Source organism: Armigeres subalbatus, chromosome 3 (assembly GCF_024139115.2).
Source record: "Armigeres subalbatus isolate Guangzhou_Male chromosome 3, GZ_Asu_2, whole genome shotgun sequence".
In the NCBI taxonomy this organism is placed as follows: Eukaryota; Metazoa; Arthropoda; class Insecta; order Diptera; family Culicidae; genus Armigeres; species Armigeres subalbatus.
Window position 1 is genome coordinate 8,152,004 of NC_085141.1, and position 12,547 is coordinate 8,164,550.

The 12,547-nt window shown below is 41.1% G+C and overlaps 2 protein-coding genes across 4 annotated transcripts in view; both read right to left on the bottom strand.

Moving 5' to 3' along the window:
- Positions 1 to 12,547, bottom strand: part of LOC134225588 (small ribosomal subunit protein uS12m) — a 124,454-nt gene that overhangs the window by 77,477 nt on the left and 34,430 nt on the right. The window lies entirely within an intron of this gene.
- The window catches only part of LOC134225586 (E3 ubiquitin-protein ligase NRDP1), a 40,518-nt gene that overhangs the window by 1,248 nt on the left and 26,723 nt on the right, over positions 1 to 12,547 (bottom strand). For all 3 annotated transcript variants that reach the window (XM_062705781.1, XM_062705780.1, XM_062705782.1), the window contains exons 3-4: positions 11,157 to 11,744; positions 10,919 to 11,084 (exon numbers count right to left, since the gene is read on the bottom strand). In XM_062705781.1, the coding sequence (XP_062561765.1) occupies positions 10,919 to 11,084; positions 11,157 to 11,744 (754 nt within the window). The remainder of the gene's footprint in view (positions 1 to 10,918; positions 11,085 to 11,156; positions 11,745 to 12,547) is intronic.

Here is a 12,547-nt window from a genome sequence, read left to right on the forward strand (position 1 = left end):
TATTTATAACAAGAACTGAAATGCTTCTTTTCTATGTTCTACAAATACACGCGCCCCCTATTTTTGAGTATCATTTTTGTTTGTGTTACAACAGCGATGTTATCTTAATCGAATAGTTTAATTTTGGCCACCATACTTATTTAAAAATATCTTGTCCCATATTTAAAGGCCTGTTTCTCCCTACCACACATATTGAGTTTTTGATATCATAACTACAACAAATTGAGTTTTTGATATCATAACTATAACATATTTCGATATAAAATTGCAGAGTACTCTAGCAAATAACATATTTTGATATTATTTTAATAACTGAAAATAATAAATAGAGTTACGGTGTCTCTATGGGGAAATATTATTTTTCAAAAATAAGTATCTCTGAAACACCCACCACGCGAAAGTATATGCTCTCCTCTTCCATAAAGTGGATGAACTAAAATGTTCTCTCGGGGGATCTAGAACAATTTTTATTTTTTCTCTATTTTTGGTGCAAACTTCATGGAAATCTCAAATAATAGCCGATTTAACCCTCCCCCCCCCCCAAAATGTATGGAAAAATGACCCCAATAGAACATTTTAAAAATAAGCCTCTTCGGACAAAGACACCGTGAGAGTCCGTATTCTATAAACCGCATGAAAACATATTTGAGGCCGTACACTTATTAGGTGACAGCTTAAAGAGGGAGGAGGGGTCTGTCATTTTTACGTTCCTATGAATGAAAAATTATTTGCAAAAAAAGTTATTGAAGTAAATCTAACATTAGGAAAGGGCGGTAGAAAAATCCAGAAAAATATCATACATAATAAAAGTACCATCCCTATCTTCTATATGAATAGAAATTATTCTCCGTTAAAAGGTATATGAAGATTTTTCTTACGTTTTGAAAAGATAAATTATAATATCTCCTGCACGACGATCATTCTGCAGCCATCAAAGTGGCCTCGAACTACAGGAAGCTTATTCATTACGTCATAAGCAATAAACCGAGATAAAATTATTTTCTATTATCAGTTATCGAATAAGACTGAATAATAATGAAATAAAATGATTCAACATCAAAAGTCAAACTAATTTTGATATTTTTAATTTGATATCATCTCAAATAAATTAAAACAAAACTGGAACTGAATAAGATATTTTTTCTGAAAAATAACTAAATGATAACTAATCTAGTTGAAGATCGTGATATCGCATAATATGTGGTCGATCAAACGAGTAACTAAATAAGATATCAGTATTTTGATATCACTATATGATCCATGGATCAAAATAATATCAAATGGGGATTTTTTTTTGTCTTTGCTCGATATAGTCATTATCATAATGAAAACTCATTGTGTAAAGCGTAGAAAAATTGCCCAATATCAAAATAAGTTTTTTTTTGTTTTCCGTGATATCAAAAATTGTTATCATTTTGTTTATTTGGATACAAAATTTAGTTCTCAACTTTTGATGTGATTACTATTAAGGTGATTATACAATCAAGCCAAGTGGTGAATTTTAAATTCACCACGCGGTTTTCTACTCCTATTATCAAAAGTGCAAATCTAGCATAATAATTTTCGTACAATGCTGAAATTGTAGTCGATTGTTTAGCATAAGTAAGCAGACGATCTACGAATATTTCATCCCCATTGGCGTTGTGGTTCTAATTCGTGCTCTTGAAAAATCATTAGAAAAAGCACGTGGTCTCCAAGATGGCCGATTTGTGGCTTTGTTGTATAACCACCTTAACTCGACCACAGGGTCACCAAAATTTGATATTGCAAATGAAAGTATCAAAATAAGTTTTCAGTTTGTTTGGTATACAATGCTTTTGAGCAATCTACTGTATATTGGTACTTGGGATAAGTATCTTTTCCTATACAATAGCAGCTGTATACCTGGCCACGTTCTTGCTATCACGGAAAGAAGGGGAGGAATGTTAGTTCAACATCTACTAGTGAACTTGCAGGGAACCCATACTACCTTACTAGATGTCTACTATTGTCAGTATATGAAAAAACGGCATGAGACTGATATGCGAGTTAGGGCAGTATATAGCATTGCACATTTCAGTGATGCCCCCAGAGAAGTTCAATGATCATGGCCAAAGATTCGCAGGATAACCAACTGTTGAAACGACCAATCAATATCTGACCCTGTTGAGTGAAAGCTCTTGAGCATTTCCCTCAGCCATATTTGTATTTGTATTTGTATTTGTATTTATTAATCTTTTTCATCTGACTTTTATAGTCTTAATGAAGTAATATATGGTATATGATATATGATGGGGAAAAGCATAAGTGCATACAGTTTCGCGTACCTTTCGCTGATCTTTAATCAGTCCGTATGCGTGATTGGTCAAGTTCAGATTTGAACGCAGAACGATTGCGCGATCCGGATTTTTTGTTTTGCTTTGCGTAGTCGGTGAGTATTATTAGTAAACGTTTGATTAAGTTTTGTTTAATCTTGATTAAACTATGCGCTACATCCGACATACCGTTTACCAAAAATGGACCTGCTACACTCCCTACCCCATATATCCAACAAAACGTGATTTGTGCTACCCCATATATCCAACAAGACGGGTGTGCAGATGGGAGGACTTGTCGGCTTCCATCAAATCTATTATCCCGCCAAAATTCAATGTAATGGACGGATTAATTCATCCCGAAAGAAAAAAGGTTGGGAAAAGTTGGGTAAGTTCGAATCGCAACGTTTATTATGAAACCATTGTGCGCATCATATACACATTTTTATTACGATGGATGAGTGACGTCGGCGGAAGGAGTACCTATCGGCTGAATATCGCCATTATCACAAAATATATGCATATGCTTCTGGAATTTGTGAACGATATGATATCGATATTAGCCGTGCCGTGGAAAATGCTTTTGTGCCTTTTAAGAGGGAGACAGCGAGAATTGGACTCGCGATCAATACGATAATTTCGAAATCCTTCGAAAATTTATTGAGAAAATCTTTCGTGAATACCTTCGTAAATAAGATTTCTTCAGATTTTCTTCTAAAATTTCTTCGAGAATCCTTTTAGACTTAAAATTCGGTCATTTTTTAGAGAAAGTGAAACAAGAGCTCCTTCTGACTTGGGATTTAGGATCTTCAGGGTGATTCATTCAGATTGATAGCTCATTCTCACTACGCCACCGTTCAGTTAAAGGACACAGACCGACGAGGCATGATGGCACCTTTGTGAGCCCGGAATACGAAACAAACATCAAAAGCAGAGGAAACATCAAAATTGGGGGCAACTTTCCCTTATTAGTTATAAGGTAGAGGCATTTCTAACTATACATTATTTATTCTGACGTCACATCTATAGAGATACTTGCGCTTTGAGTTGTTGGTGGTTGGAATTGGGTGGTCTCGATGACTCCGATGGCCGACGAGAATTGTTGAATTGTGTTTGGTCGAAATTCAATAACCGTCGTGCCTTGGAGTGCGGTGGGGCCGAATCGATCGTTTGCCGGGTCGGGATAGTTTGGCATTCAGGGAACGGCATAGCTTTCGAGCCCCCATGGCTTAGAAGTGGACGATCGATCGACGTAGGGCGACGATTGTCTCTGGTTTAGGGTGATACTCATTGTTGTTGCTAGCAGGGACTATGTCCAAGGGCTTGACGATCCCTCCCTAGGCCATGGGCCCTGTTAAATTCCTATAGAAAGCTGCATGTAGCCGCAAGTAGGCCCCACCAAAGCGACCGTGTGCCGCTCAAAGCGCACAAGCCCACGTCCTGGTGTTAGGTGGAACGCTAAACAGCCCTGACACGACGGCCCTCCGACAAGACAGGAGATTTGCGCAGGCCCAATAAGCCGCCTGGAAATCCAATAATTACGAACAATATAAGAGAAAAAGCGACTCGATATAATCGACAAAGACCCAGGCGACGAATAAAGGATCACGATTGGAAGCTTGGAACATGGAACTGCAAGTCGCTAGGCTTCGCAGGTTGCGACAGGATAATCTACGATGAATTACATCCCCGCAACTTCGATGTCGTAGCGCTGCAGGAAATCTGCTGGACAGGACAGAAAGTGTGGAAAAGCGGGCATCGAGCGGCTACCTTCTACCAAAGCTGTGGCACCACCAACGAGCTGGGAACCGGCTTCATAGTGCTGGGTAAGATGCGCCAACGCGTGATTGGGTGGCAGCCAATCAACGCAAGGATGTGCAAGCTGATGATTAAAGGCCGTTTCTTCAACTATAGCATCATCAACGTGCACTGCCCACACGAAGGGAGACCCGACGACGAGAAAGAAGCGTTCTACGCACAGCTGGAGCAGACATACGATGGATGCCCACTGCGGGACGTCAAAATCGTCATCGGTGACATGAACGTACCTGTGGAAGGGAGGAAATGTATAGACCGGTCATCGGACCGGATAGTCTGCACACCGTATCGAATGACAACGGCCAACGATGCATAAACTTCGCAGCCTCTCGCGGAATGGTAGTCCGAAGCACCTTCTTTCCCCGCAAAAACGTCCACAAGGCCACATAGAGATCACCTAACCAAGAAACGGAAAACCAAATCGACCACGTTCTTATCGACGGTAAATTCTTCTCCGACATCACGAATGTCCGCACTTACCGCAGTGCGAATATTGAATCCGACCACTCGTTCCGGTATGCCTACGCTCAAAACTCTCGACAGTGTACAACACGCGTCGAAGTAGGACGTCGCGACTTAACATTGGGCGGCTACAAGACGGTAGACTAGACGAAGATGGCGGTATGGTGATGGACCTGGGGGAACGCGCGCAGGACATAATTCTACCGGCTCCGGATCTCCAGGAAATCCAGCAGGAGATTGGCCAGCTGAAGAACAACAAAGCCCCTGTGGTTAACCAACTTTAAACACGGTGTTGAGGCACTGGCTAGAGCGCTGCACTGGGTCATTACGAAGGTTTGGGAGGAGAAAGTTTTGCCGCAGGAGTGGATGGAAAGTGTCGTGAGTCCAATCTACAAAAAGGGCGATAAGCTGGATTGTAGCAACTACCGCGCAATCACATTGCTGAACGCCGCCTACAAATTACTTTCCCAAATTTTATGCCGTGGACTAGCACCAATTGCACGGGAGTTCGTGGGGCAGTACTAGGCGGGTTTTATAGGCGAACGCTCCACCACGGACCAGGTGTTCGCCATTCGCCAAGTACTGCTGAAATTCCGCAAATACAACGTTCCCACACATCATCTATCCATCGACTTCAAAGCCGCATATGATACAATCGATCGGGACCAGCTATGGCAGCTAATGCACGAACACGGATTTCCGGATAAACTGACACGGTTGATCAAAGCGACGATGGATCGGGTGATGTGCGTAGTTCGAGTTTCAGAGGCATTCTCGAGTCCCTTCGAAACGCGCAGAGGGTTACGGCAAGGTGATGGTCTTTCGTGTCTGCTATTCAACATCGCTTTGGAAGGGGTAATACGAAGAGCAGGGATTAACACGAGTGGTACAATTTTCAATAAGTCCGTCCAGCTATTTGGCTTCGCCGACGACATAGATATTATGGCACGTAACTTTGAGAAGATGGAGAAGCCTACATCAGACTGAAGAGGGAAGCTACGCGGATCGGACTAGTCATCAACACGTCGAAGACGAAGTACATAGGGATGGATATAGAATGGATATGGACAGATATAGGAATGGTGATGAACTGTGATGAATACCTTTACAAATTTTGGCAGAAGATCTACCAAATGTGGTTGTTCCTGCAAATAGTCCACGAAATCTGAGACACTGTCAGCAGCTTTGATGCCTTCTATTAACAACTGCAGAAGCACATCTCGTTGCACCATAAACCGCTCCGCGTCGCCTGAAGCATCATTGTCAGACAAAGTTGAAAAATTCAACTAAACCAGAATAGTTCGCCAGGAAAGACGACATCGACACATACTTTACAGTCCATCTTACTGGGCAAAGCGGTCCTAAATTGGTGGTATCATTTGATTCGAGAGCCTGAAACAGAATCCCAGACAAAATTGATCCCTAAGAGCCCGTTTTGTAGAATCCCTGACAAAATTGATCATATTCTTAACCATGCTTGATGTATCCCTACAGGCAGAACCAAACTTGATGGTGTCTTGTGCATCCAAGTTTAATAATTGAGTCAAACAATGAACAAATAAGTTCTCTTTTCGTCATCAAGGAATTTTATATTTTATGTCATGCACGCACACAGCAACGCAAAAATGAACTACCCATCCAATTCTTGTTATTCTTGTTATACTCAACGTATCCCCGGGCCGTGGCCAATCTACGTTGTATGACATTAGGCAATACGTTTACACTGCTGGCTTAAATTTTCAACGTGACGATTAATTTATAGAACTCATGAAATCAATGTGAACTCGACTCGTGGAAAACTTATTCCAGGTTATCCGAGGCTTGTGATAGACCCTTTATCACAACGGACCTTTCCATCCACTGACTGGTAGGCTCGAGTGTCCCGTCCTCTGCTTCAGACCCATAAGGGGTCCGAAACAGTTCAGTTTCAGGGTAGTAAAATTGTGAGATAATAGAAGATAGAGGAGGAGAGTATGGAGCGGCTTGTTGACCGCTTCCGGCTCTAGCGATTGCTATGGAACCTTTTTATTAGAGAAATGTTTGTAGAGATAGAAACGGTTGTGTTTATGTTCATAATAGACAGTTCGGAATCGCTACGATGGAGTTTATTATAGCTTAGATGATTTATACTTATGGTAAAAGGGAAATGATTGAAATCCGTTTTCTGGTGATTGTCGCTTCTTGTATGTAGATTCGTATGTAGATTGATATGATAGAGGTACGTGCAGTTTGGGATTAGTGTGATCACGTTGGTTTAAGTTTGTAAACATAAAATAGAAAAGGAGGGAGCAGAAGGAGTGGGGGAACAAATACCTAACCACTTGACGCAGAAAGATTAAAATAATTAAACTGAATTAAAATAAATCAATTAAATTTTACAATTTTGGTCGAACTTGAGTTAAAAATGTGTTCCAAGCGTACCCACCGAATTAAGTATATTACGAGTACTGATAACCTATGCTACTAAATAAAGCTCGTGATTAAAAATGGAGGTTGGCTCATCAAAATATATTATTCTAGATATTCTCTTAAGTATGAAAACTGAATCCTAACTATCCCGAAACTGCTTTCACCATGCTGCCGCCCAGAGCACAGCCGCCTCTGCCACTCATAGGCAATGTCCCTCCCACCACCTTGACAGCCTCCAGAAGTACCTACCACAAGATTTGAGAACTAGAATGAATTATTAACATGTCCCGCCATTACATAAAATGATTTGTTCAAGCAAAGGCGTCATAGATGCAGGAACGACATCGCCATAAACGACAGGGACAACCATGCTCCGCACGACAGTGCAACAATGCATCGAATCGGGGACCTCCTAACTTTTCTATGCAACGCAGAGTTTTACCCTCTCTTGCGTTATGTGATGCTCCTTAAGCTCCTAATCATTTGATGGCAAAAATAAAAAATAAAATAAAAATCATTCAAAATTAAAATATTCTAGCTAAATTTTACTATTTTGGTCGATCATGGGTCAGCCGCCTGACACCCGTGTTGAAAAATATGTTCCATGCGTGCCCCCACATAAAATGATGACGCGTGCTAATCACTAATGATACTAAAAAGATTTAAATGGAATTAGGTATTGTTCCCGCTTATCATTTTAGCACCGCCAGGGGGAACTTGGCCGATACCCACTGCACTTTTCTTTCCCTTAGCACAAACAATTAACCATCATTTGTGATATTTAAACGGAATATTATTGGGAATTCTGAAAAGGCAGACAATCAATGCAGTTAGATTGCCAGGTAATACGTGCACATCGTAGCACTGGTGATGCATCACAATCGTATATATACAGGAGTATATGCACTATATGATGACATTGACCGGAAGATTAGATAAGCATTTCCCCCCATCAACGCAAAAATGAACTACCCATCCAATGTTAATAAAATACTCTGGTAGCTATTTAAATCGACAGAAAATTTTAAAAACTGGACTTTTGAAAGCAAAAAATATGGGGGAGGGGAGACCGACGAGGCATGATGGCACCTTTGTGAGCCCGGAATACGAAACAAACATCAAAAGCAGAGGAAACATCAATAATCGGGGCAACTTCCCCTTATTAGTTATAAGGTAGATGCATTTCTAACTATGCATTATTTATTCTGATGCCACATCTATAGAGATACTTGCGCTTTGAGTTGTTGTTGGTTGGAATTGGGTGGTCTCGATTACTCCGATGGCTGACGGGAATTGTTGAATTGTGTTTGATCGAACTTCAATAACCGTCGTGCCTTGGATTGCGGTGGGACCAAATCATTCATTTGCCGGGTCGGGATTGTTTAGCACCCAGGGAGCGTCATAGTTTTCGAGCCCCATAGCTTAGAAGTGGGCGATCGATCGACGTAGGACGACGATTACCTCTGGTTTAGGGTGATACTCATTGTTGTTGAGAAAGACGGCAAAAGGTAGCTTTGGTTCGGTGTGGACTCGAAACTCTCACACGACAGCTACCAGAATTAGCTTTTCGGTGTTTCTCCTGATTCTCCTGATTGACCAGACTGTCCGTCTGACCATCGATTGGTTTAGCCGATAAATAAAAGAAAAACGTCCACTCTGGACCTACCAATTGTTTTAGACCCCGTGACGTCACTTTCAGTTTATTTATTGTCACTATTAAAATTTACCGTTTTTTTGTTGCTTTGTTTGTGTGTAGGTTGATTTAATATCAAGCATAATTTTTCATAACGACGTCTGTAACAAGGGTACCTTGGACAAAAATGCGTAATGGCGGACGTATTAAATTCCAATCGAAACTTTTTGATGAAGTTTTGATAATTGTGTAATTTTATTTTAAAACAAAACGTCGAAAGAGCAAATTTGAAAAATCTTTAATGCAATCTACCCGATCTAAACAAAATGTTGAATAATATGTTAGGAATATGCTTTTGAACTGAAATCTAGAAGAAAATCTGAAAAAAAATCTGAAATCTAAAGGTTCGGAAGCCTCCGTTTAAGAGGCATGAAGGCTTTTTTCAGAGAAGACTCCTTTAAAGAAAGTCGGAAGCCTTGTTACAAAAAACTCGGCTCGGAAAGCTCCTTTCAAGAACCTTGAAAGTCTACTTTCAAGAGACATGGAAGTCTACTTTCAAGAGGCTCGGAAGCCTCCTTGCAAGAGGCGTGAAAGCCTCTTATCAAGAGACTCGGAAGCCTCCTAAGTAGCACACGCAACATCTTCCAAAAAGCACCTTGTTTCTATTCAGTATCATTAAAAGCATTGGAAAAACATCAAAGCACGAAAAAGTTGCATCAATATGTCAAAAACATTCGAATTGTGATCAATATTTCATCAACATTGCAATACAGTACGCGTTTGGTATTTGGAAACAAACCATCAAAGAATACTGCACTGCATGTTGCAAACACGAAACAAAATCATTAAGTTGCATATTTTTTTACAATGTAACTTCAATGCGTCTTTAAAAATTGAATTGTTTGTTTAAATTAAGTTACAGATAAGTTGAGTGTATCTTTATGTTTGATTTAGCATCGTTGAACGTTTTTACAATTCACAATTTATTTTGGTGATCGTGCATTCAAGTAACAAAATCCCCGGGTACAAAACTTCATATTCGTATGGTTTTTATGGTGAGTCAACATGCTATCCCTTCGAAGTGTTGAATGGAGCTGTGGTAGAGTGAAGGACTATCAAGAGGCTCGGAAGCCTCATTTTAAGAAGGCCGGAAACCTTCTTTCAAAAAGCCCGGAAGGCTCCTTGAGGCCTCCCTTCAAGTAGCTTGGAATTCTTCGTTCAAAAGGCTTAGAAGTTTACTTTCAAGAGGCTAAGAAGCGTCCTTTCAAGATACAAAAGAAGCCTCCTTTGAAGGGACTCGAAAGCCGCCATTCGAGAGGCTCGAAAGGCTCTCTACAAGACGCTCAGAAGTATCTTACCAAGAGGTGAGGAAGCCTATTTTCAAGAGATCCAGAAGCTCCTTTCAAGAGGCTCAACCTCCTTTTAAGAGGTACCGGAAGTCTACTTCCAAAAAGCTCAAAAGAGGCTCGAAAACCTACTTTCAAGTGAATCGGAAGCCTCCTTTCAAAAGGCTCCGAAGCCTTCCTTTAAGAAGCTCAGAAATCTTTTGTCAGGAGGCTTAGAAGATTCTTTCAAGAATCCAATATGCAAAGGAAGCCTCCTTTCAAGTGGCTCGAAAGCCGTCATTCAAGCGGCTCGGAATTCTCTTTCCAAGAGGTGTGGAAGCCTACTTTCAAGAGTTTTAGAAGCTTCTTTCAAGAGACTCGGAAGGCTCCATTCAAAGAACTCTGAATTTAAAGGCTTGGAAGCCTACTTTCAAAAGGGGGTACCTCAATTAATGCGAATGCGAATGTGAATTTCTTGTAGTTTCCTCTAGACGTGTTGTCTTAGATGTAGAAGTGTTTTTGAGATACTTTTGAAATTTCCTTGATTGTGTTAGGAATCCCCTGATAATTTCAGGTTTTCCAGGTTTTTTAAGGTAGTAGACACCGTGATAAAGGACATCGATTGTTTTGCATCTCAGATATTGAACAGTACTCATTCGTATTCTCGCAGTGTCTATTCTCATTTATGTCAGAAAAAAAAATGTGAAAACGAATCATATCCTTCAAAAAGTTCCGGTCGTCCGTATACGAGAATTTGGATGATCTTGATTCACATGCGTATAGCAGGTTAAACCTTAAGTTGGCCTTGTTTCTGAATAATATTATAGCTGCGCAGAAACATGCTATTCGCAATGGTACCAGGACCATCACATTACTACTTCTAATTGGTAGGAGAATTTAAAACTTAGGTTATTTGACAACTTTACCGTCAATTCCGGAGTTAGCAAAGTTTCTATCCTACTTCCAAAGATACTCACCAGGAATCCGTCGACATACATAGTTTTCGTATATCCGTCGGTTATTCTGGCGTGTCTCTAACGAACTCAGCCCTCGGGGCCACCGTCGCTCGTGACAGTTCTCCATCAGGTCGTCGAGTATATGCGGTGGGCAGCCCGATTCCGAGAGCGCTCGTTTAATCATCAACTAAAATATTCATAAAGAAAAGAATAGTGAACCCAACTCATACAATACTTCAAAAGAATAATGACTAAGAACCTGCAGAGCCTCATCCGGGGTGGAAATCATCCCACCCCATCGGGTGACTCGAGCTCGCGCCAGTCCATTGCACCACCTCGTCACTTCGTCCCGCTCCATCTGATCGGCGATGGCCCGCATCGCGGGATTCGACACGCGCATCGCCCTCATAAAATCCTTCACCAGATTCAGTTCTCGCTTCAGCTCGTTTATCACCAGGTTCTGATCGTTGATTTCGTTCTTCAGCTCGCTCATCTTCTGCTGTTGGTTGTGCACCAGCGAGCGCAGCTCCCGGAAGCAGTTGTGGTCCTTGTACTCGTCCTTTGGAATCACGAATCCGCAGCCCTTCTCGCACGGGAGCGGGCGTTTCGGATTGTGTTCGCATTCCTCGATGTGGGTGGCCAGCGTGTCCAGTTTCAGGACCAACGTACACCCATAGATGGCGTTCTCGCAGCTGATATTCAACCGGGAGAGCAGGTTTCGCAAGATTCTGGGCACAGCGCGTAGGTTACTGTTGGTGATGGGGTTCCGATCCACTGGACAAGTCGGCTGGCGCGAAAGCCACTCCGTAATGCATGCCCGGCAGAACGCGTGCTCGCATGCCACTGCCTGTTGCGGAACAAATCAAAGGGTAGTCAGAAAATACTGTTTTAGGTAGTATAGAAACACAAATGAAAGCTATTCGTCACAGTTGGAGCGTCTTTTACGTTCACAGTTGAGCTAACTGATAATTTAAATATTGAAAATTGCCCACAAATGGCTTACAATTCGATTCCGATAAAAAAAAACACCCCTTATCCCTACCCACAAACCAATACCATTCGAGGAAATCGATCTTTTCCCGTGCGATGTCGATAGCATCGCGTGAACGTGACCACGAAAACTGCAGCCAACAACCCAAAATTGGAAAAAAGAAATCAAAACTCATTTCACTTTCCGCTTGTTTGTGTGTTTTGGGGAAGCAGAAACCCGAGCATGGAGCGGTTCCAACATGATGGGGAGTTGTTCTCGAACGATAACAATAACGGAAAGTATACAACTGGTGACAAGTAAAATTGCTTCGTAACGTTGGCTCCAATAACATGTTTGGTTTTATAAAGTATTTATTGCAACTATTTTGCTTTATTAAATTGCTTTGAAGCCATTATAAAACTTTAAAAAAGAGAAGAGTCGAATAACAATTAATTTTCAAGTTCAGGAAAACCGAAGACATTCACAGTGAATGAATTGTTGGAATTGGAATTGCAATGCAGCACAACGATAATGGTAGCAAACATTGAAGTTCAATTATAAAGTTTTCTTTTGTAAAAAAAGTCATTACATGTTAAACCAATGCTGAACACATGCGTTTTTATTTTTCTTTTTCTTTTTTTGTGTTTTCTCTCATATAGCCAATAGTTTATGGGCTGTGA